Source organism: Panulirus ornatus, chromosome 7, assembly GCF_036320965.1.
Source record: "Panulirus ornatus isolate Po-2019 chromosome 7, ASM3632096v1, whole genome shotgun sequence".
NCBI lineage: Eukaryota > Metazoa > Arthropoda > Malacostraca > Decapoda > Palinuridae > Panulirus > Panulirus ornatus.
The window spans coordinates 42,193,318-42,220,015 of NC_092230.1; the positions used below are offsets into that span (position 1 = coordinate 42,193,318).

The window sequence follows — 26,698 nt, forward strand, 5'->3', positions numbered from 1 at the left end:
ACACTAACATTGTTTGTCTTGCATGAATTTCCCCACCAATCACATTCTCAAGGACTTACTAATTGTATTGTATTGTATAGCAAAATGAAGTTTTACGACTCATTTCTTGCTTCGTATTCAAGCCAGAGCAGTGCTTAATTTTATATCCCTATTATGTTACACAGATATTTTTTGTTCTTCGTGAATGTGGTTTTATCTTACAGGATGTTTACTTACTTTCGAGCATATACACTTTATATGATGTGGGTTATGTCATTTCATCTTATGATTTAAGAAATCACTAAATAGCCCCCATGATTCACTAGTTGCAATATGAGTATCAATACGGATTGTGGGTTTGTTTAGAGGCTTTCATACTAACACTATGTTTATTGCCATTTATTAAGTTAAATATGACACGTGGCTGCAGAAAACACCATATTACTTTCACACACACACACACACACACACACACACAACTAGAGATCAGGATCATTGCAGGGCATACCGTAGCCAAAGGTACCAAATAATTTTTAGAGGACGTACATTCTGCATATCCTAAAGTGCAGTAAATATGGAAAGTATGATTTCAAGATATATGTTCATTATGTTGTGATTTTTTGCTTTTTCTTTATCTAGAAAGCTGAAGCTGAGCTTGCATATGAACTTCAGGCTGCCAAGACACGTCAGAAAATTAAGGAGGAACAAATGCAGATTAAGGTAAAGTTTTGTAGTTTTTTTCCTAGTTTTTTTCTGTTGTTTATGAAGCACTTCAAGTATATTTTCAAATACAGTGGAGGAAATGTAAGTCTCTGAGTAAAAGTTTAATTTCTTTTTATCATAGTGCTTTTTATCTTGACTTTAGAAGCTGCCATAAATGTTATAATCATAATGTTATGTATCTGATAGAACACTAATATTTTAATTTTAAAAGATAGGCCTATTATATGAATTCTCGACAAAATCAACAAATATGACCTGTTAACATATTTTCTGCATGCAGAGAAGGGAGAGATACATGCTGTGTTTGATGAAACCTGGATGTTCTGGCTCTGAATAAAATTAAGTTGAAGGGGAAGACTGCAGAATGCTCTAGGGATCTTAAGGGATTAAAGAGTACGAGGAGTGGAATTGGTGGTACATATGAGATTTTGATAATGAGGTTAAGGAAGTAAATGCAATATTGATGTGGGTTGGAATGAAAGTAGATTATGAGAGGTGGATGTGTGTTAATGCTTATGCTTCTGTTAGTGAATGGAGGGAAGAAGAAAGAATTGCTTTTGGGAGAACCTAAGAATGTACATTTGGCTGTTTTGATGCAACAGGATGTAAATGCAAAAGTTGGTGATGTGTTACTTATGTATAACTGGGGGGCATGAGGTCAGTTCCATGTGTAACTGAAAATGGGAAAGTGCTTTTGAAGCTCTATAATGAAGACAGAATGATGATTAAGAATACCTGGTCCAAAAAGATATGTACAAATGTGTATGCAGGTGAGTTGGGTTAGGGATTAGAGAGTATCATTCAACTATGTTGATAGACAGGCATGCAAAGGAAGTTGTTGGATGTGAACACACCAATCAGGATGGCTTGAGAGATTTCTGATTCTCTTGATGGTGGCAAGAGTGAAATTTTGCAATGGTTTTAGAAAAAGGGGAAAATACATTTGTAAAAGAAGCAGTGAAAGTGAGCGAGCTTGATAAAACGGCCTGTGGGCAAAAATATTACGAGATTAACTGAGGAGTAGCTTAGGGTGAGAGTAAATGATACAAGGGGAGGAAAGATGAATAGAATTTATTTTGAAAAGCATTGCTTACATGTCCAGGTGAAGTGTGTGGCATGTGGAACATAAGATTTATATGTGTGAGAAAGGGTTGTGAGCCATGGGATGAAGTTAAATTGCTGGTGAAAGAAAATGGACAGTATGTGCAGAAAATGAGTGTAAGTAATCAGGAAGAGTACAAAAGATAGCTGTAGGAAGTCAAGAGAAAGGTATGTGAGATGAAATACAGGATGAATGAGAGATGGGGTGAAAGAATATTAGTGAACTTATCTCTTTTGGTGTTACTGGCATCAGACTAAGCATAGTCCACATAAAATTTCCTGCTTCAAGATTGAATTCTGCTTGCATTGTAAGCTCCATTAGCTGGCCATAGATGGCAACCCAGACAAGGGACAGTTAACCTGCTAGTAATCATGTTGGTGGGATATGTGCCTTCTTTTGATACTAACCATACCTGTGGCACCCTAAGCATTTAGGGCCATACCCATATTGTTGGTTTAGGATTGGGGAATCCAGTAAATGATATTTTTTTTTCCTTAATTACAAATGCATAACTCTTAATTTGTATGAAAAATATTGGTTTTGGTAGCTTTCTACACATAATTATATAAGTAAAAAGACTGCAAAATGTTAGTGAATGTAAACTTGAGTACATAGGCTTGGCCAATCTGCTAGATGATATTTTTCCTAAGCAAAGAATGGTTGTCTTGATTTGAAAGAAAAGATGATTTTTATTTATTTTTTTCTTGCACACTCTTTCTTAAAGGGGAAAAATGTTCTCTTACTTTCTGCCCATGGTGGAGGATGCTGAAAACATCAATTGCACACCAAAAAAAGGGTTAAAAGGGTATAAGAAAGGGTTTAGTAGGAGGTAAACATTGTGAGAAGAATAAGTGAACAAATGGCAGCCACTTATGGACAAGATGTGGAAGAGATATAAAACGAAGGAGAAGTGAAAAAAAGAGATGGAGTGAGTATTTTGAAGGTCTGTAGAATGTGTTACATATATGGTATGGCAGGCAGAGAGGCCTTGTGGAAGGTGCTACAGATGCATGAGGTTTTTGGAAAGTTATAAAATGCAGTGACAAGTTTTAATTAGGATAGTAAAGCATGTGTGTGAGTAGTAAGGGAGGAGAATGAGTGATTTCCTTGGAGATGGATTTGCATTAAGGCTGTATTAAATTCACAGTGTTTGTTTGATTGTCATAGATGGGATAGTGAGGGGCATGAAAGTAAGAGTCAGAGGCCTTGTAAAAGGTGGTACAAGATATATAGGGTATATGCAAAGTTACTAAATGTAGTGAGGAGTTTTTAAGAGGATAGTAAGGCATGTGTGTGAGTAGGAAAGGAGGAAAAGGAGTGAGTTCCGTTGAAGGCGGGTCTGTGTCAGGGATACATAAAGCTCACTGTGGTTGTTCAGTTTGTTCATGGATGGGATGGTGAGGAAATTAAATATAAGATTATTAGAGCAAGAGAAAGGTCTTCACTTTGCTGGGGTTTGGGGCTGGATGAATCATTTACAGTTTACAGATGCCACAGTCTGATGGCAAACTCTAAAGAGAAACTCTAGATGTAGAAAACAGAGTCGAAGTGTGTTAAAGGAGAAAGTTAAGAGTTACTGTTAGAAAAAGTAAGGTAATAAGTTGCAAGAAGGACATGAGATGGGATGGTTTGAGAGTGATTCTGAATAGCGAAGACACAGAGGAAGTGGATTGCTTAGATATGTACAGTTGGATGTGGCAGCAGATGGAACCATGCAAAGTGAAGTGATTCACAGGATGGGAGAGGGGTCAAGTTTTTGGGTGCTTTAAAGAGTATGTCTTTAGGGCAAAGATGGGTATGTTTGAAGGTATAGTAATCCCAACAGTGTTGTTTATATTTGAGTTTTGGGCTTTGAACACATAAGGAAGATAATGGACATTTTAGAAATGAAAAGTTTGATGATATGTGGTTTAAGACAGGTTGATCATTTATGGAATGACAGTTGAATAAGGAGTTTGGTATTAAGCAGTGTGATTAAGAGTGCTAACTATTGTGTGCTGAAGTAGTTTGGACAATTGTAGAGCATGCGCAAAGACTGATTGAAAGTGACTGAAATGAAGTGAGGAAGGGGGAGGCCTGGAAGGATGCAGTGAAGGAGGCTTTGAGGTACCAGAGCTTGAATATTCTGGGGGGTGAGAGCTGTGTAACTGATAGAGTGAACTACACTAATACAGTATGTGAGCTGAACCTGGACATATGGAGGAGTCAAGGTTAACCATGCAATGGTCTTTGGTGCTTATATGTGGATGATAGGCTGTGGTTCCAGAACATTGCATATGACAGCTATGGATATGTGTAAGTAAGGTTTGTGCTCATTTGTTCCTGATGCTTTCTCCCTGAGGCAGAAGCAAGTTGTTATAAAAGATATTGATTTTCAGCATTTTAATATTGTAAAGGAATTATTTAAACCTTATGTACTTCATATGTGACAACATTCATTTTTGGGCAGTCCACTCTGTCAGTTTGGTTCCATGCAGCAGTTATTCACACATTGCATTAAAGAGTAGCTGGGTAACCAAAACATTTACCTCTTTGTTATCCTTCTTAACATGAGTGAAATATTCTGAAACAGAAGGCTGACAAGGTTTTTTGTAGACACTATCAGTGCTGTGTACCAGCTTTTAGGAGTAAATATCCCTAAGTCTAAAAATTCCTTAGTCTAGAGTGCCTTTGCCGTGAGTCATGCCATATCACTAAGAGTCCAGAATAGTGCAATTACTTATTTATATAGTATGAGCAGAGTATTTTGCAATCATAAGACACCATCTCTTGTGAACATATTTTGCCATCAAGTAGCTGTTTAAACATCTTTATATCTCTCTTACTTTCCTTTGTACCTCCTCCCTCCATCATCTGCTCTCTCATTTCCTCTTTTTATTTCATTTCGTTCGTGCTTACGGGGCATATAGGTTTGAATAGGAGGTGAGGGGGAAGTGTGCTTTCACCACAGATAAAAAGATCGTATGTTTTCTTTCTTCATATAGGTAACTAAAGAAAGAGACATTAATTAAAGGGAAAAATTTCATCATACCAGTTTTTCATTGAAGGAATATTTATAGGTGAAAATTTTCAATATACCAGTTTTTCACTGTTCCTTCATCGTGTCAGTTTTTTGGCCATCTGTGTCTCAAAAATTCTGATTGGCAGTGGATGTTAGGCTTTGATTTTGGTGCATTATACATAACACTGCAGAGTAGATGTGTGCGAAATAGGTCATTACTCTTCTATTCTTAATGCTGTTTCACTAAGGAGGGAGAATTAATTGTCTCCCAAAAAATATTCATTGGTGATGACAAAGGAAAAGTATGTTTTGATATAAAGCTGGTATCTATGTTTGACATACCATTGAGAAGAGAAGGATTATGTTATACAAAGCTGTTTTGTTGAACAGGTGGTCGAGAGAGCTCAAGAGATCCTCATTCAGGACCAGGAAATCCAGCGTCGTGAGAAGGAGCTGGAGGCAACAGTCAAACAGCCAGCAGATTCGGAAAAATTCAAGTAAGCTCTAAAAATACATTAGGCATTTGGTAAAGTTTTTGTTTTTCACTAAAACACTTTAACATGACAGATCTCATGTATGATGATGACTTCTAACTTCAGGAATATGATGAAAAGATAATAGGCTACCATTTGTATGTTTTAATATGCCGTTCATTGTTGATTTTGCAGATATTTTAATTCTTTCCTGTTGCACCTCACACTTTTTACTTACAGCTGATTAAGGTAAGCTGATTTGCTAGGGATTAACAGAACTTCCAAATGATTGCATGCAGCTAGCTTAGACAGAGTACTTTAAGTTATCATGAAAGCAATAATAACCAATTGTTTGCATAGACTATGACAATCTGAGATGGACAGTCAGACCTCAGCCAATATGTATGTATGATTTAATTACACAACCTCAGGACCCCTTTTACTTGGCTGTTGTAGCTCCAAAGCTGCACAGTATCTAGTGGCTGGGAGATGATGGCTTTCTTAGGAGTAAGAAGTTCCTCTATTTGTTTTCGTCCACTAACAGTATATTGTGTGGAAGGATAGCTACTAGAGGTAGGAGGAGTTTTAGCAGAGAAAGGCCTGTGTGCAAGTAGGAAGAGAGGAGGGTGAGTGTTTCTAGGTAAAGGTGAGTCTTTGGCAGTAGTGTATGGGGTTACCATTGCTAGTTAATCTGTTTGTGGATGAGGTGGCGAGGAGCTGAATGTGTGGGTTTTGGAGAGAGGAGCCAGTCTACAGTGTTTTAGGAAGAGTGGGGCTTATGAAGTGAGTCAGTTGTTTGCTGATGATGAGACACTGGTGGTAGATTCACGTGCAAAACAGAAGAGCTGATAGAGTTAGAGAGAGGTGTGGTAGTAAGGGAAGTATGTATGAGAGAGCTGATAGGGTTAGAGAGAGGTGTAGTAGTAAGGGAAGTATGTATGAGAGAGCTGAAGGGGATGTGCTGAAATAGTTTGAACTCAAAGAGAGGAGTGAGGAAAAGATGATTCAGATGCTATAGATGATGCCAGTGGAGGGAACAAGGAAAAGGAGAAATAAGGAGGATGTGAAAGGGTACAGTGAAAGATGCTTTGAGTGTTTTGGTCCTGAACATTCAGGAGGATGTGAGGCATGCAAGGGATTGAGTGAATTGAAAAAATTTTGTTAGCTGGGGCCAACTTACTGTCAGTGGGCTGAACAAGGGTATATGAACCACTTCACAGGCAAAATGAAAGGGATAGATCAGAAGAATTACCATGAAAGGCTGAAAGAACTGCAGCCATGTAGTCTAGAAAGAAGAGAAAAATATGTGATAATCTTCACAGGCAATAATTTGATGGGATAAAGAAATGTTTTAAAATCTGAAAGCCTCTCATCATAGAGATACAGAGTTATCAAGTCTTCAGGAGCACCTTGGAACAAACGAAGATAAATCAGACAAAAATATATGACAGCTCAAACAGGAAACTAGAATGCATATTCAGTATACTGTTAGAAGAAATAAAAAACATGCATGAAAAAACTACAGAAATATATGAAAGATTAATTGACATGTTATTGAGATCACTCCTAGATTAACCAAGAATAGAAAACCATGCAATGTCGGTGGCAGCTGAGAAGAATAGTTCCTTTCACCAAACAAGATGTGCAATAAGCACTTCACTTTATCCCTGCCGTTATGGCTAAATTTTGCCATAGGTGCTCATAAGTAGGTAGATACTCAGACAAGCAAAGATATTTGAGTGAAATGCAAAAAAGTTAAGATTATCTAGTGTCTTACCCGGAGAAATAAGAAACTTACTGGGAACACCAATAAAAAAACATACATATACAGGTTGAATTAGTTCCAGATGAAGTCATGATAGATAATAATGGAATGTGCATGGCAGCAGAGAGAAATAGCATTACCCATAAGGAAGATGTGTGCTCAGTGCTACATGCCATCAGTGCCTTTTTTTTGAAAAATCCCATCAGTGCCTTTTTTTGCAAAATCTCATCATAGGTACTCGGACTCTTTCATGTACTTATGTATCTATACCCTAATCTGTTTTGTAGGAAATTACCCTAATCTGTTTTGTAGGAAATTACATGTATGTGATGAAAAACCCTTTTTAATTTTTGATGCCAGGTTGGAGAAGTTGGCTGAAGCTGCCCGTAACAAGACCATGCTGGAGGCTGAGGCTGAAGCTGAAGCCCTCCGAGTCAAGGGTGAGGCTGAAGCTTATGCTGTGGAAGCTAAGGCAAAGGCTGAGGCCTTAATCATGCAACAGAAGGCTGATGCACAGAAAGAATACAAGGAAGCTGCTATGTTGGAAATGTACTTGGATACTTTACCTAAGGTACCTTTATATTTCTGTCGTATATTATGTAACTGACATTCATTTTTTTTGCATTTAGGTTGTGATGACTATTGCCCAAAAATTAGAATAAGAGTATTAACCTTTAATGATTGAAAGTTCCTCAGCCTGACACTTTAAACAAATGCTGTGCTACTCCTTTTAATCTCTTTTCATTCAGTTTAAAAATCAGCTTTCTTTCTGGAGACAAATAAAGTTTTTGCATAAACTGGCATCCCTTTTGTTTTGTAGAAGTGTGCCTGTCAACTTAAACAAGTACTTGCTTGTCTGTTTCACTTGTCATAGGACCAAGACATTTCCTATTTCCTCGAAACATGCATTGTTACAATCATCTCAAAGAAGGAAAATCAGTCAAAGAAAGGAAATCAATCTAACCCTTCCTTCGATCATCCTGTTGCTCTGACTTTTGATACTTTTCAGTCTTTGAATCTTTCCTTGATTCTTATATCTGTAAGTGTTAGTTTGGCTTTTGAAATGCAAGATGCACTAGTGGCACCCCTTCCTGTAATTATAGTCATAGTTTCAGATTGAAAGCATATTGCTCAAACTGTCATACAAAAAGCTGAAATATAACAAAAACTAGACAAAGGTGTTTCAGCACATGAACTCGCTGAACAGCATGGTGCTAAAAGCACAACATTTTATAAGGTAAAGTGCAATCAAGGACAAGATTAAGCCTGAATCATTGCTTAGAGCAAAATTGGCAGAGCTTGAGGAAGTGGTATATGAATGGGAGCCTATTTCTAGCTTCCTTTTGTGTGACTCATAAGTGTGTTATTGTAGAAATTTACACACTGCTTGATCTTAGGTTGCCTGAATGTTTAGCTTTGACAGCCTTGATATCTGATTATCCTCTCTGAAAGACTGGGGAATTCTGTGTTGTAGCCCTCAGTGCCTCTTAAGATTTGATGGATTCTGGTCTCAGGTTCAGATATCCAGCCTTTTGGCTTTCCTGTCACTCAGTTCTCTCACATCAAACATTCTCGTAAGCCAACATATCTCTGTAGTTGTTAATGGATCAGGCTCTCCTTCTTTCCCTGTCAGCTTCAGTATCCCACAGGTTCTGACCTTTCTCAAGCACTCCTCCTCCCTTTTATCAGAAGTTTGCATTCCCCAGCAAATAAGAAAATGCACCTATATGTATATAATTTAGTGTTGTATTTCCTCATTCATGTCAAATTCATTACATCTCTTGCTCAGTCAATATCTCATCTCATCATAACCACCTCTGACCTTAAATTTAGACAGCATTTTTTAGTGAGGCAGTTACAGCTTGGTTCCTTTTGATGTCGCTGAAAACTAATTCATTCCCATTTCTCTGGTAAATTATATGGGAGGGTATTGATTGAGAGGGTGAAGGCATGTACAGAGCATCAGATTGGGAAGAGCAGTGTGGTTTCAGAAGTGGTAGAGGATGTGTGGATCAGGTGTTTGCTTTGAAGAATGTATGTGAGAAATACTTAGAAAAGCAAAGGGATTTGTATGTAGCATTTATGGATCTGGAGAAGGCATATGATGGAGTTGATAGAGATGATCTGTGGAAGGTATTAAGAATATATGGTGTGGGAGGCAAGTTGTTAGAAGCAGTGAAAAGTTTTTATCAAGGATGTAAGGCATGTGTACGTGTAGGAAGAGAGGAAAGTGATTGGTTCTCAGTGAATGTAGGTTTGCGGCAGGGGTGTTTGATGTCTCCATGGTTGTTTAATTTGTTTATGGATGGAGTTGTTAAGGAGGTGAATGCAAGAGTTTTGGAAAGAGGGGCAAGTATGAAGTCTGTTGGGGATGAGAGAGCTTGGAAAGTGAGTCAGTTGTTGTTCGCTGATGATACAGCGCTGGTGGCTGATTCATGTGAGAAACTGCAGAAGCTGGTGACTAAGTTTGGTAAAGTGTGTGAAAGAAGAAAGTTAAGAGTAAATGTGAATAAGAGCAAGGTTATTAGGTACAGTAGGGTTGAGGGTCAAGTCAATTGGGAGGTAAGTTTGAATGGAGAAAAACTGGAGGAAGTAAAGTGTTTTAGATATCTGGGAGTGGATCTGGCAGTGGATGGAACCATGGAAGCGGAAGTGAATCCTAGGGTGGGGGAGGGGGCAAAAATCCTGGGAGCCTTGAAGAATGTGTGGAAGTCGAGAACATTATCTCGGAAAGCAAAAATGGGTATGTTTGAAGGAATAGTGGTTCCAACAATGTTGTATGGTTGCGAGGCGTGGGCTATGGATAGAGTTGTGTGCAGGAGGGTGGATGTGCTGGAAATGAGGTGTTTGAGGACAATGTGTGGTGTGAGGTGGTTTGATGGAGTAAGTAATGTAAGGGTAAGAGAGATGTGTGGAAATAAAAAGAGCGTGGTTGAGAGAGCAGAAGAGGGTGTTTTGAAATGGTTTGGGCACATGGAGAGAATGAGTGAGGAAAGATTGACCAAGAGGATATATGTGTCGGAGGTGGAGGGAATGAGGAGAAGTGGGAGACCAAATTGGAGGTGGAAAGATGGAGTGAAAAAGATTTTGTGTGATCGGGGCCTGAACATGCAGGAGGGTGAAAGGAGAGCAAGGAATAGAGTGAATTGGATCGATGTGGTATACCGGGGTTGACGTGCTGTCAGTGGATTGAATCAGGGCATGTGAAGCGTCTGGGGTAAACCATGGAAAGTTGTGTGGGGCCTGGATGTGGAAAGGGAGCTGTGGTTTCGGGCATTATTGCATGACAGCTAGAGACTGAGTGTGAACGAATGGGGTCTTTGTTGTCTTTTCCTAGTGCTACCTCGCACACATGAGGGGGGAGGGGGATGGTATTCCATGTGTGGCGAGGTGGCGATGGGAATGAATAAAGGCAGACGGTGTGAATTGTGTGCATGGGTATATATGTATGTGTCTGTGTGTATATATATATATATGTGTACATTGAGATGTATAGGTATGTATATTTGCGTGTGTGGACGTGTATGTATATACATTGTGTATGGGGGAGGGTTGGGCCATTTCTTTTGTCTGTTTCCTTGCGCTACCTCGCAAACGCGGGAGACAGCGACAAAGCAAATAAATATAAATATTCTCTTTCTTAAATCTTCACAACTTTGCCACCTTTCATGGCCCTATATATCCATGACTTAGCACAGTGAACATACTGGGTATTTATTTATTATACTTGATCGCAGTTCCCCCATTATTGAGTTAATGCCAGGAAACATGAAGAAAGACCCATCCTCTCATATACACAATTATATGCATGTATGCACATACATTTATACATATACATATATACATATGACTGTACATGTTCATACTTGCTTGCCTTCATCCATTCCTGGCACCACCCCATCCCACAGGAAACAGCATTGCCACTCCCTGCGTCAGCAAGGTAGTGCAGGATACAGACAAAGAAACGCCACATCCACTCACTCATTCTCTAGCTGTCATTTGTAATGCACCAAAACCACCACTCCTTATCCACATCTAGGCCTCACAGACCTTTCCATGGTTTCTCTCTCAGCTTTTTATTATTATTGTTATCATTATTATTATTATTACAGCTCATGAATTTATTCTTCACCAAGCTTAACTGGTGGATATCACTGTAGGTTGCTGCTGAGGTTGCTGCTCCACTGTCACAAGCCAAGAAGTTGACAATGGTGAGCAGTGGCCAGTCTGAGATTGGTGCTGCTAAGCTTACTGGTGAAGTCATGGAGATCATTGCTCATGTCCCTGCAATGGTGAAGAACATGACGGGTGTGGACGTTACAAAGGTAAAACCTTATCTTTTCTTTGTTCAATAAGTTGGTTGCCCCTTTTTCCTCTGTAAATGTTTGTATTTAAAACACCACTTTGCTGAGATAATTATTTTCATATATTTTCTTTCCTGTGTAGTGTTCAAAATCTTTGATGGACAAAATAATATGATTACACACTAATGTTTTCATTCCTTCTAGATGAAAACTGTTAGAGTTAGTCATGTTAAAAGCTACTAATTGTTAAATACCACTAAAGACCAGAGCATGAAATTTGTTTTAGAAAAAGATAGAGAAAAGAAGTATTATCTGGCATCTTCTAGACCTATTGACTTCTGGATGTAAGACTGTGCTGGTTACATCTCTCATAGATATCATACTTGAAAATTTTTGACACTTTATTAATGTTTTAAAGGGTTCTATTTGTTTACTGTTTATAGGAATAACAGTTTTAGAAAATTCAGTTGGAAATGATACGAACTGTAGAAATAGATCAGCATTGCAAATGAAACTGGTAAGCCTTCAAATTATTTCAGTTTTATGATTTTAGTGCTGTCACCCTAAGTCAGGGTGAGCATACTGGGGTGCTGTAAATTTTAGTCTTAGCCACTTATTAACTTATATTCTCCATCCATTGTGAAATATATTGGCTGACCATACATGGCATCCCAGACAAAGGCTGAATCATTGGAACAGCTTGAAGACCTCAGTAACCTTGTAGTGTGCTTGGGTGATAGTTGCAAGCCTTTCTTTGGGACTCGTCTCATCTAAGGTGCATCCACCATGCCTGGTACATCATGTTCCCTGTCCACCCTACTCTCAGGGCACTGTACACCCTCATCACACATCTTACATTTTTTTTGCCTTTGAAAATAAAGAGAGTGCTGGATGAGTTTGCCAAATGAAGAAAATAATCTCTCATTCTCATATATCATGAGAGCAGAGTGAAGTGGAAATGTTCTGTGTTGGCAAGAGTGAGTAGGGCTCACATGTGACAGTAGGAGGTGGGCCCTTACAGGACCAGCAAGATCAAAGATAATGGTCCAATGTGTTTACCTTCGATAATTGTGATTGTGGGATATTAATCATATGAGAAATGTAATTGTTTTGATATTTTTTTATGTGTGCTTTAATGAATACGAATTTTTTCCCTCTAGGTTGTGGGCAAAAAAAAAAAAATTACCCTGGGGAGGTTAAACTATCCTCACAGTGTAGTGTCTGTCTGCTCCCATATAGGTTTTGCTCGAGATTTTTTTTGCATAGCAACAGATTTTCATAATTCATCCAGACAGCATGAAACATGCTGAATGAAATCATATGGGTACCAGTTGTTACATTATGCATTTGTAATGGGAGGTATTGGAAATTACTTCATTGTTAGCTGAAAAACAAAGCTTTCACTGTAGATTACCCTTCATGCTTTTATCACACTGAGGAATATGTGGGGAAAAAAAGTTCATTGTCTGAGAAGGCAAAAATGGGTATGTTTGAAGATATTTTAGTCACATCAGTGTTTGCATGAGAAAGACAGACAACAGAAAGCCTGATTGGCCCTCAACTAGGTTGTTTGTTATATGGATGCGAGGCATGGGCTATGGATGTGGACATGTTGGGAATAAGATGTTTAGAAGACATATTTGGTGTGAGGTGGTTTGATTGAAATTGTATTGGAAGGAGGTGAAGAAGGAAAGAGGTGGATATATGACTGGAAATGTAAATGTGAGAAGTAAGGAAGGGGAGTTGCTGAATCAAAAGGAAGAAGTGAAAGGTTGATGGAAAGAGTATTTTCAAGAACTGATGACTGTGGAAGAAAGTAAGGCAGCAGTTGTTAGTCGTATGGGTATGGAAGGAAGAGAATACAAGCGCAAGGGTTTATAGCAAGAGAGGAGGTAAAATGGGTGATAACGCAGCTGAAGGTAGGAAGGATACCGGGAGTGGATGGGATTACAGCTGAAATTTTGAAGTACGGATGAGAATGCGCAATAGGTTGGATGCATTTGATATGTTATTTAGTAAGGCAGGAGAAGTTTGTTCTTGTGGATTGGATGAAAGCTATTATTGTTCATTTATTCTCAGGAAAAGATGCTAAAGGATGTATGTAGCAATTATAGGGGAATTAGTCTGTAAGGATACCAGTTTTTGACTGACTGAGTGATGGAAGTGACTGAATGCCAGATAAGTGTGGAGCAAGGGTGTTTTAAGAAAGGTAGGGGATGTGTGAATCAGATTTTTTTTTGGTGAAAATGAATGTGGAAAAGTATTTAGCTAAAGGTAAGGTGTTGTATATAGCTTTTATGGATCTAAAGAAAGCATATGACAGTCAAGAATGCTTTATGGAATGTGATGAGGGTATATGGGGTAGATCTAAGAAAGCATAAGGGCCTCCTGGGTGTAGCAGTTAGTGTTCCTGACCATGGCGCATTCACAGGCTGCTCATGATCAAGTGCATTGGTTCGAATCCTGGTTGCAGCAGTCATTCCACTGTGAACCAATCTTGTCATCCACCGCTACTGGTTGGTGATAGAATGGGTACCTAGTTTAAGGTCAGGTATATATTCATATTTGCCATTTCCCATGTTAGCTAGGTAGCATCAAGAACAGATGACTGAGCCTTAGAGGGAAAATCCTCACTTGGCCCCCTTCTCTGTTCTTGCTTTTGGAAAAGTAAATAGGAGGGAAGGATTTCCATTACCCCTCTCCCACCCCTCTAAGTCACCCTCAATGACATGCAGGGAATGTGTGGGCAGTATTCTTTGTCCCCTAACTCCAGGGCTTCAGTTCCCTATGCCATCTCAGTTAACATAAAGAAATTAAATTTCAAGATCAGTCTGAGCCAAATAATGAGTGGCATAATAATGAGAACTTTACTGTAAGAGACAGAATACTACTGATGAAAATGTTTACTGTTGTATGTTTACATTATATTTTACATCCTCATCTGGGAACAACTTACCTTCCTACTCACACATATTCCTTACTGTAATGATAAGATCATGTCTTAGCATTTGGTAACTTTCCATTTACCTTATTAGTAATAGTTCCTTCCAGTACGTGGTGTGAGGTGGTTTGATCAAGTAAGTAATGAAAGGGTAAGAGAGATGTGTGGTAATAAAAAGAGTGTGGTTGAGAGAGCTGAAGAGGGTGTATTGAAATGGTTTGGTCACATGGAGAGAATGAGTGAGGAAAGATTGACAAAGAGGATATATGTGTCAGAGGTGGAGGGAACGAGAAGTGGGAGACCAAATTGGAGGTGGAAGGATGGAGTGAAAAATATTTTGAGCGATTGGGGCCTGAACATACAGGAGGGTGAAAGGCATGCAAGGAATAGAGTGAATTGGAACAATGTGGTGTACCAGGGTCGACATGCTGTCAGTGGATTGAACCAGGGCATGTGAAGTGTCTTGGGTAAACCATAGAAGGTTTTGTGGGGCCTGGATGTGGGAGGGGAGCTGTGGTTTTTGTGCATTACACATGACAGCTAGAGACTGAGTGTGAACGAATATAGCCTGTGTTGTCTTTTCCTAGCGCTACCTCGTGCACATGTGGGGGGAGGGGGGTGCCATTTCACGTGTGGCATTGTGGCAACAGGAATGGATAAAGGCAGCAACTATGAATACGTACACATGTATATATATATATGTACATGTCTGTGTATGTATATGTATGTATGTATACTTTGAAATGTATAGGTATGTATATGTGCATGTGTGGGCGTTTATGTATATACATGTGTATGTGGGTGTGTTGGGCCATTCTTTCGTCTGTTTCCTTGCGTTACCTCACTAACGTGGGAAGACAGCGATTAAGTATAAGAAGAAAATATTAATGATATCCTTCCGCAAGGCATCTTTGTCAACATTACCAGATGCTTTCTTCAGATCTTCCAGTACTGTAAATACTCCAGTTTTTTGTTTGTTTGTTTGTCCCTACAAATTCTTCATAGCAAAATGCCTTGTGCCTTGTCCATATTCCATCTGCCTTGTCTAAACCCACATTGCTCTTCCCTAGTCATTTTTTTTTTTTTTTTTTTTTTATACTTTGTCGCTGTCTCCCGCATTTGCGAGGTAGCGCAAGGAAACAGACGAAAGAAATGGCCCAACCCCCCCCCATACCCATGTATATACATACGTCCACACACGCAAATATACATACCTACACAGCTTTCCATGGTTTACCCCAGACGCTTCACATGCCTTGATTCAATCCACTGACAGCACGTCAACCCCGGTATACCACATCGCTCCAATTCACTCTATTCCTTGCCCTCCTTTCACCCTCCTGCATGTTCAGGCCCCGATCACACAAAATCTTTTTCACTCCATCTTTCCACCTCCAATTTGGTCTCCCTCTTCTCCTCGTTCCCTCCACCTCCGACACATATATCCTCTTGGTCAATCTTTCCTCACTCATTCTCTCCATGTGCCCAAACCACTTCAAAACACCCTCTTCTGCTCTCTCAACCACGCTCTTTTTATTTCCACACATCTCTCTTACCCTTACGTTACTCACTCGATCAAACCACCTCACACCACACATTGTCCTCAAACATCTCATTTCCAGCACATCCATCCTCCTGCGCACAATTCTATCCATAGCCCACGCCTCGCAACCATACAACATTGTTGGAACCACTATTCCTTCAAACATACCCATTTTTGCTTTCCGAGATAATGTTCTCGACTTCCACACATTCTTCAAGGCCCCCAGAATTTTCGCCCCCTCCCCCACCCTATGATCCACTTCCGCTTCCATGGTTCCATCCGCTGCCAGATCCACTCCCAGATATCTAAAACACTTCACTTCCTCCAGTTTTTCTCCATTCAAACTCACCTCCCAATTGACTTGACCCTCAACCCTACTGTACCTAATAACCTTGCTCTTATTCACATTTACTCTTAACTTTCTTCTTCTACACACTTTACCAAACTCAGTCACCAGCTTCTGCAGTTTCTCACATGAATCAGCCACCAGCGCTGTATCATCAGCGAACAACAACTGACTCACTTCCCAAGCTCTCTCATCCCCAACAGACTTCATACTTGCCCCTCTTTCCAAAACTCTTGCATTTACCTCCCTAACAACCCCATCCATAAACAAATTAAACAACCATGGAGACATCACACACCCCTGCCGCAAACCTACATTCACTGAGAACCAATCACTTTCCTCTCTTCCTACACGTACACATGCCTTACATCCTCGATAAAAACTTTTCACTGCTTCTAACAACTTTCCTCCCACACCATATATTCTTAATACCCTCCACAGAGCATCTCTATCAACTCTATCATATGCCTTCTCCAGATCCATAAATGCTACATACAAATCCATTTGCTTTTCTAAGTATTTCTCACATACATTCTTCAAAGCAAACACCTGATCCACACATCCTCTACCACTTCTGAAACCACACTGCTCTTCCCCAATCTGATGCTCTGTACATGCCTTCACCCTCTCAATCAATACCCTCCCATATAATTTATCAGGAATACTCAACAAACTTATACCTCTGTAATTTGAGCACTCACTCTTATCCCCTTTGCCTTTGTACAATGGCACTATGCACGCATTCCGCCAATCCTCAGGCACCTCACCATGAGTCATACATACATTAAATAACCTTACCAACCAGTCAACCATACAGTCACCCCCTTTTTTAATAAATTCCACTGCAATACCATCCAAACCTGCTGCCTTGCCGGCTTTCATCTTCCGTAAAGCTTTCACTACCTCTTCTCTGTTTACCAAATCATTTTCCCTAACCCTCTCACTTTGCACACCACCTCGACCAAAACACCCTATATCTGCCACTCTATCATCAAGCACATTCAACAAACCTTCAAAATACTCACTCCATCTCCTTCTCACATCACCACTACTTGTTATCACCTCCCCATTTGCGCCCTTCACTGAAGTTCCCATTTGCTCCCTTGTCTTATGCACTTTATTTACCTCCTTCCAGAACATCTTTTTATTCTCCCTAAAATTTAATGATACTCTCTCACCCCAACTCTCATTTGCCCTTTTTTTCACCTCTTGCACCTTTCTCTTGACCTCCTGTCTCTTTCTTTTATACATCTCCCACTCAATTGCATTTTTTCCCTGCAAAAATCGTCCAAATGCCTCTCTCTTCTCTTTCACTAATACTCTTACTTCTTCATCCCACCACTCACTACCCTTTCTAATCAACCCACCTCCCACTCTTCTCATGCCACAAGCATCTTTTGCGCAATCCATCACTGATTCCCTAAATACATCCCATTCCTCCCCCACTACCCTTGCTTCCATTGTTCTCACCTTTTTCCATTCTGTACTCAGTCTCTCCTGGTACTTCCTCACACAGGTCTCCTTCTCAAGCTCACTTACTCTCGCCACCCTCATCACCCCAACATTCACTCTTCACTCCCTAGTCATATGTTCTGTATATCTTGCCTTCTTCTCTTTTATGTCTCTCCTGTACACATTACCAGGTATATGTACTTGATAAACTTATGCCTTTGTAATTTGGACATTCATTTTTTTTCTCCTCTGTCTTTATGCTGCATTCTGCCACCACCCTGATCCATCACTTTAGGCCATACAAATGTTGAGCGACCTAATGAACCAGTCAGAACCAGCATTACTCCCTTTCTTGAGAAACACACTTGCAGTCCCTTCCACTCCTGTTTCTTTGCTGCACTCCTTTATTTTCACCTTATGATGCAACATAACACTCCACATACCACTTCATCCCAAGCACACCATGTTTGCATCATTGTCATAAACCTATGTATGGGAAAAAAGAAATCTACAAGTCATGCTACCATTCATTTGATCTACAGTAAGGCCCCTTAATCATAAGATACCATGAATGTGGAAAATTCCAAAAACTGGCAACTATGTGGCCCAAGGCTCCCAACCTGTAGAGTGTTGTAACTACTTTCTGAAACTTGTAATTGAGAAGTATGATATAAAAAGGCACTAGCTAGGAATGCTTCTTTTACTGGTCCATAATTTCAAAAGAAGATTCCTCATTTTGGGAACTTTTAGACTGGTATGCTCACTTTGGGTAAACATGGCAACTCATAAACTTATACTTCAGGAAACTTGAGAACTTAAATTGGAATGTGAAGAACTGAGAAACGGAAAAGTTAGAGAAAAAAATCTGGGACCTAGTGCAGGTTAGATGTTGCAGTAGAGACAGTCTCAACTTAGGTTGTTAGGATACATGTTAAGGAATGATGAGGAAAGTTGAGTGAGGAATACTAGTAATGCTGATCGAGGATATAGGAATTTTGTAATTAATTTGTAGATATAATGAGTAGGAATATGGAATAAAAGAAACTTGTGAAGTAAAATCCAAATGGCGGAGTCATTTTCTTTAGATAATTGTTGATTGTTAATACTAAGAGATGAGACTGAGAATGGCAACAAAATCTTCCCTTGAACATTTCATATATTGATTATCTTTCGACCATTTATTGTTGAAGATACACACTAGCAGCACTTCAAATGAACGATGAATTTTGCTTGTTAGGTTGGTTCTCTTTAGCAAGGTTGACACCTGCTGCTTGTACAGGAATAGTTTTTTTTTTTTTTTTTTTTTTTTTTTTTTATACTTTGTCGCTGTCTCCCGCGTTTGCGAGGTAGCGCAAGGAAACAGACGAAAGAAATGGCCCAACCCCCCCCCATACACATGTACATACACACGTCCACACACGCAAATATACATACCTACACAGCTTTCCATGGTTTACCCCAGACGCTTCACATGCCTTGATTCAATCCACTGACAGCACGTCAACCCCTGTATACCACATCGCTCCAATTCACTCTATTCCTTGCCCTCCTTTCACCCTCCTGCATGTTCAGGCCCCGATCACACAAAATCCTTTTCACTCCATCTTTCCACCTCCAATTTGGTCTCCCTCTTCTCCTCGTTCCCTCCACCTCCGACACATATATCCTCTTGGTCAATCTTTCCTCACTCATTCTCTCCATGTGCCCAAACCATTTCAAAACACCCTCTTCTGCTCTCTCAACCACGCTCTTTTTATTTCCACACATCTCTCTTACCCTTACGTTACTTACTCGATCAAACCACCTCACACCACACATTGTCCTCAAACATCTCATTTCCAGCACATCCATCCTCCTGCGCACAACTCTATCCACAGCCCACGCCTCGCAACCATACAACATTGTTGGAACTACTATTCCTTCAAACATACCCATTTTTGCTTTCCGGGATAATGTTCTCGACTTCCACACATTTTTCAAGGCTCCCAAAATTTTCGCCCCCTCCCCCACCCTATGATCCACTTCCGCTTCCATGGTTCCATCCGCTGACAGATCCACTCCCAGATATCTAAAACACTTCACTTCCTCCAGCCTCTCACCATTCAAACTCACCTCCCAATTGACTTGACCCTCAACCCTACTGTACCTAATAACCTTGCTCTTATTCACATTTACTCTTAACTTTCTTCTTCCACACACTTCACCAAACTCCGTCACCAGCTTCTGCAGTTTCTCACATGAATCCGCCACCAGCGCTGTATCATCAGCGAACAACAACTGACTCACTTCCCAAGCTCTCTCATCCCCAACAGACTTCATACTTGCCCCTCTTTCCAAAACTCTTGCATTTACCTCCCTAACAACCCCATCCATAAACAAATTAAACAACCATGGAGACATCACACACCCCTGCCGCAAACCTACATTCACTGAGAACCAATCACTTTCCTCTCTTCCTACACGTACACATGCCTTACATCCTCGATAAAAACTTTTCACTGCTTCTAACAACTTTCCTCCCACACCATATATTCTTAATACCTTCCACAGAGCATCTCTATCAACTCTATCATATGCCTTCTCCAGATCCATAAATGCTACATACAAATCCATTTGCTTTTCTAAGTATTTCTCACATACATTCTTCAAAGCAAACACCTGATCCACACATCCTCTACCACTTCTGAAACCACACTGCTCTTCCCCAATCTGATGCTCTGTACATGCCTTCACCCTCTCAATCAATACCCTCCCATATAATTTACCAGGAATACTCAACAAACTTATACCTCTGTAATTTGAGCACTCACTCTTATCCCCTTTGCCTTTGTACAATGGCACTATGCAAGCATTCCGCCAATCCTCAGGCACCTCACCATGAGTCATACATACATTAAATAACCTTACCAACCAGTCAACAATACAGTCACCCCCTTTTTTAATAAATTCCACTGCAATACCATCCAAACCTGCTGCCTTGCCGGCTTTCATCTTCCGCAAAGCTTTTACTACCTCTTCTCTGTTTACCAAATCATTTTCCCTAACCCTCTCACTTTGCACACCACCTCGACCCAAACACCCTATATCTGCCACTCTGTCATCAGACACATTCAACAAACCTTCAAAATACTCATTCCATCTCCTTCTCACATCACCACTACTTGTTATCACCTCCCCATTTACGCCCTTTACTGAAGTTCCCATTTGCTCCCTTGTCTTACGCACCCTATTTACCTCCTTCCAGAACATCTTTTTATTCTCCCTAAAATTTACTGATAGTCTCTCACCCCAACTCTCATTTGCCCTTTTTTTCACCTCTTGCACCTTTCTCTTGACCTCCTGTCTCTTTCTTTTATACTTCTCCCACTCAATTGCATTTTTTCCCTACAAAAATCGTCCAAATGCCTCTCTCTTCTCTTTCACTAATACTCTTACTTCTTCATCCCACCACTCACTACCCTTTCTAAACAGCCCACCTCCCACTCTTCTCATGCCACAAGCATCTTTTGCGCAATCCATCACTGATTCCCTAAATACATCCCATTCCTCCCCCACTCCCCTTACTTCCATTGTTCTCACCTTTTTCCATTCTGTACACAGTCTCTCCTGATACTTCTTCACACAGGTCTCCTTCCCAAGCTCACTTACTCTCACCACCTTCTTCACCCCAACATTCACTCTTCTTTTCTGAAAACCCATACTAATCTTCACCTTAGCCTCCACAAGATAATGATCAGACATCCCTCCAGTTGCACCTCTCAGCACATTGACATCCAAAAGTCTCTCTTTCGCACGCCTGTCAATTAACACGTAATCCAATAACGCTCTCTGGCCATCTCTCCTACTTACATAAGTATACTTATGTATATCTCGCTTTTTAAACCAGGTATTCCCAATCATCAGTCCTTTTTCAGCACATAAATCTACAAGCTCTTCACCATTTCCATTTACAACACTGAACACCCCATGCATACCAATTATTCCCTCAACTGCCACATTACTCACCTTTGCATTCAAATCACCCATCACTATAACCCGGTCTCGTGCATCAAAACCGCTAACACACTCATTTAGCTGCTCCCAAAACACTTGCCTCTCATGATCTTTCTTCTCATGCCCAGGTGCATATGCACCAATAATCACCCACCTCTCTCCATCAACTTTCAATTTTACCCATATTAATCGAGAATTTACTTTCTTACATTCTATGACATACTCCCACAACTCCTGTTTCAGGAGTATTGCTACTCCTTCCCTTGCTCTTGTCCTCTCACTAACCCCTGACTTCACTCCCCAGGTATTTCCAAACCACTCTTCCCCTTTACCCTTGAGCTTCGTTTCACTCAGAGCCAAAACATCCAGGTTCCTTTCCTCAAACATACTACCTATCTCTCCTTTTTTCACATCTTGGTTACATCCACACACATTTAGGCACCCCACTCTGAGCCTTCGAGGAGGATGAGCACTCCCCGCGTGACTCCTTCTTCTGTTTCCCATTTTAGAAAGTTAATACAAGGAGGGGAGGATTTCCGGCCCCCCGCTCCCGTCCCCTCTAGTCGCTTTCTACGACACGCGAGGAATACGTGGGAAGTATTCTTTCACCCCTATCCCCAGGGATAATATACATATATAAACACACACACACACACACACACACACACACACACACGCACACACACACACACACACAGACACACACATACATATATATACATATGAAAAATGTAAGAAACAATTTAGAAAACAAACTTTTAGCTTGAAATGAATGAAAAAATGAACGTCACATAATGGTTCAACCTCTGGTTATGGAAAAGGAAATGTACAATTTATTCACACAAACACTATTAACAGGAATAGTTATGTAAGAATTATGTTTGCAACAATGAGTGTATTCTGAGAAAAAAGTAGAGATCTGGAAAAAAGAAAGTAAAGAGGAAGTAAATACTAGAGATATTATTGTACTCCTTTAAGATTTTCATTGACAAATGCCAATCAGTCTTATACTGTTAGGGCAACTGGAACCAGCTGTAGGAAGACCAACCAACCTAACACAGTATCCATCTGCTTTAGCAGTTGTTTCTCATGGGTTAAACCCATCATGGCTTTTATGTGAAGTAACCATCCAGTTCTGTCTCAATCCTACTTCCCACTGTTGAATAGCTGAATTGGCTTGAAACATTTTTTAAGTTAGGACATGTACTGGTTATAAAAAAGGTGTTTTGATTTTGATCATACTTTGGGATAAATAGAAAGCAGGCATTGGCATCCTTCAAAAACCCTTGTCAAAGTTGTGAAATTATTTACAAATGAAAACCAATTTATTCTGCTTTATACAGTTACTCAAAGACACATGTTAGGAATATGGAAAGTTAGCTTTGTACAATGGACTAGGAGTTACTAGTTCTAATGCCACCAGAATAGACATCCATTATATTAAATGGCTGTTTTACACATAAGAACAATAACCTTTAATGAGCATTATGCCATTTCTTGTAAAAGAAACCTTATTACAATAGCATGTGAATGTACAGAACCTAGTGAAAATAAGTTTCAGTTTAAAGGTAGAAAAAATTTATTTTAAGTTTGATGACAGAACTCAAATATTTTGTTGAATCAGAGCTAGTGATTGTCCCATTTGTACTGCAACAGGAAGCAAATAAACCACAAAAGTGGTTACTTGAGGGTTACTTGTTCTTGAATGAAACATTTTTACATACCAAATACTTAGCTCTTACTCTGGTGTTTCTAACAAAATTTAGCTTCCACCTCAACTGGAGCAAGGCTTCAATATTCGTGTAATGAATAAATATGTGTTATGCCTCTGTCTCCTGAGAATGGCTATTTTACTTATCAGATGATCAAGTCAAGGTTTTATTTCTCTCCAGGGTTGATCTGTCCTGTGAGTTTGAGAGAATCTCTTGATCCTCAGGGGTTAGAACCCTCAGAACCCCTGCCTTGTGATGAGGTTAGCCTCTCACCTTTCACTAACCACCCATTTAGAAGTTGCAGCTTAGCTCACTTGCGGGTCTGTCCTCAGCTACTCAGTGATGCTGTAACCATCCTGCTAGCTAGCTGTTGAGCAACCTGGCCATTTTATGATTCTTGGTTCTCCTTATTTTAAAGGAAGTTTCCTTTATTGGCCTTCTTTACATTTTGTCAGGCTTCTTCATCTTTCCATGAAAATATACCCCATTATGATGTGCTTGGGTTTTGATTTTCTGTTTTAATTATTTGTAACTACTCTAGTACCTATTTCTAGGAAAGTGCTCTTTTGTTACCTAGGGCCTCTCTCTAAAAGCTCCTGCAGCCCAAGGCTGAGCTGCTTCTAGTTGCACGGAAATGTACACACCCTTCATGTGATATGTTCTTTGAAAAGACTATATACAGAGTGATACAGCCTTAAGTATAACTTCAATTAGAAGGAGTCCGGTAACACCTGATGGAGGAAGTATATATAACAAAGCTGTAAACCGTGCAGAGTAGCACATTCAGAACAATTAATGGCTGATTGGCTGAGGGTGGACCCAAGTGACAAGTGAGCACATTAAAGACCCTAGGGTCATTGGAAGAGGGTTGGTAAAGGCTGATGCCTCCTCAACAAAATTGAAGGTTGAAATATTGCTAGCCCATATATTCACATAAAACATATATCATGCTTGTGGGAGACTGTTTTGGAGAGAAAAGGGTTTTCAACCTTCAGAACCTTCCTTTTCATTGTTCTTTTAATTTGATGTATGCTCTTTGCAAAACTGAAAATGAAGGTTTTGAATGGGTATATGATATTCATGTGCTTCATCTAATTAGTTGATTACTGTTTAATCATTATTGATTATGAGATCATCAGAGTTTCAGTGAATAGCAGCATGTCCTGTTTGTGTACTTGGAAGGAAAATTAACAGGTTGAGAGTGCTGGATTTCATTGGAAACTCAAATATTACTTGCAGAATATAGCACGAGAGGAACTCCCACGTACTCTTTTGATGAAGCGAGTTGATAGAGACATTGCTTTTGGATCAGAGAGGCAAATATGAAGGTAATAAAGGAAAATAATTAGTCATTGGTCTCTTTAAATTCCAGCTTCAGTGCACTGGTTCATTACTACACTGGTGTTTTGCCTGCAGTGCTTGTCACTCACTGTGAAGTAGAAGGCTGCCATGTGGACATGAAAAACTCATATACATGTAATACCTTTTTCTCTCCCTCCTTTCCTTCCGTCACCTGTGCAGATTATGATTAAGAGGGCTTTTTGAAATTCAGTAATTCAGGAGTAACTGTGGTTTGGCGTAAACTTCCAGATTTTCAAAGTTACTTTTAGATTTAAGGAGTAAGATATTCCACAGCTGTTATATATGAAATGATTTGTCATCTACCCCGATTGTCAGCATGAAAGGTTTCCATGAGGGATCAGAGTTTTACAAAATGAATTCTTACTAAAGGTTAATGCCACTATGCACAAGATTCACCCCATGTAAATGGAAACAAGGCCAATAATGGATAATGTTTTTAAAGGAAATTATGTGTATTAGCTGATGAAGAGGCAGTTTTAGCAATCTGAATACAGAATTAAAGTTATTTTCACTCGCTTGAGATCTGTTTTTACAGGACTCCACCTGCTTGTAGCCGCATTAAATGAAAAGTTCCCTTCAATGAGGTTGTATCATCGTTTGTTGATGAAAGGGAGTATAGTTTCATTAAGGAACTTCTCTCTTTAAAAGAGTTGATTATTTCCATTCTGCTGGAGATACTTTTAAAGAGTTGTTTCAGGCTATCTCCTTTCCATATTTGTGAGAAGTAGCTTTTTATGATCAGAAAATCAATTTTAAAGCAATTCAGTTTCTCTCTCTCTCTCTCTCTCTCTCTCTCTCTCTCTCTCTCTCTCTCTCTCTCTCTCTCTCTCTCTCTTTCTCTCTCTCTCTCTCTCTCTCTCTCTCTCTCTCTCTCTCTCTCTCTCTCTCTCTCTCTCTCTCTCTCTCGTGTTATATTTTTCCACATATAATCGTTCAGCACCAAACTTGACAGTAATAGAGGATGACATTAGGAGGGCAATTGGGAGGAGGTTGGACCACCATCTTATTTCTTATGTAGCAGCTGCTGTCAAGCTGTTTTATTGCACAAAATACTTTCACTTATTTCTTGACCAATCAGCACTAAATTTAACAATCCTATAGTATATGAGGAAGTTCATGAATGAGGAGGATACAGGTGAATAACCTTCATTTTTCAGTGAACAGTTGTGAATGTTCATGCAATGATACAAAGAAATATTCAAATCCCCTCTTACTATGAAAATAGGGAATTGGAAGGTATTTATGGAAGCAGTGCTTTCATTTTTGGAGGGTTGGAGATGGGCATGTATGAAAGGATAGTGTATAGTAGGATGGGGAAGTCAAGTAACTAGTGAAAGATAAATGAGAGGTGTATTGGTGTTACATGCAAGGAAAGAACGCAAATGATTGGGAGATGCAGAAGAGAAAGTGCCGAGAGGTCAAGAGAAAGGTGCAGGAGCTGAAAAAGAGAGTAGTTGAGGGTAGGGATGAGCGAGTATCAACAAACTTTAGGGAGGTTTTGGAATGAGGTTGATAGTGTAAGGAGAAAAAGAGAACAAATGGCAGCATCATTGGGGGGACAGATTGGGAAGTGGTAACAGGAAGAGACGAGGTAAGAAAATGGAGTACAGTATTTTGAAGGACTGTTGAATATATCTGATGATAGGATGGCAGATGTGGGATGTTTTGGATGTAAAGGTATGCAAAGTGAGAATCACTTGTGAAAGAAATATTTTGAGAAGGATTTACCTGTAGAATTTATGAATGTGGAGAAAGTGCATGATAGAGCTGTGAGAAAGAGAGGGATTTCCATGTGGCATTATGACTCTGTAGAAAGTGTACGATAGGGTTGACAGAGATGCCTAGTTGAAAATGCTCTGTATGTACAGTTTGGGAGGAGAGCTACTAGGAGCAGTGAAAAGTTTTTTTTATAGAGAGAGTAAGGTACATACGTTAGTATGATGGGAGGAGGGTAAGTGGTACCAATTGAAGATGGGTCTTCTTCAAGGTTGTGTGATTTCAC

At 39.8% G+C, this 26,698-nt stretch overlaps 1 protein-coding gene across 8 annotated transcripts in view; it reads left to right on the top strand.

Moving 5' to 3' along the window:
* Flo1 (flotillin-1) overlaps window positions 1-26,698 on the top strand; it is a 235,098-nt gene that overhangs the window by 176,348 nt on the left and 32,052 nt on the right. For all 8 annotated transcript variants that reach the window (XM_071663590.1, XM_071663594.1, XM_071663589.1 and 5 more), the window contains 4 exons: window positions 623-699; window positions 5,196-5,302; window positions 7,404-7,614; window positions 11,204-11,368. In XM_071663590.1, coding sequence (XP_071519691.1) covers window positions 623-699; window positions 5,196-5,302; window positions 7,404-7,614; window positions 11,204-11,368 — 560 coding nt within the window. The remainder of the gene's footprint in view (window positions 1-622; window positions 700-5,195; window positions 5,303-7,403; window positions 7,615-11,203; window positions 11,369-26,698) is intronic.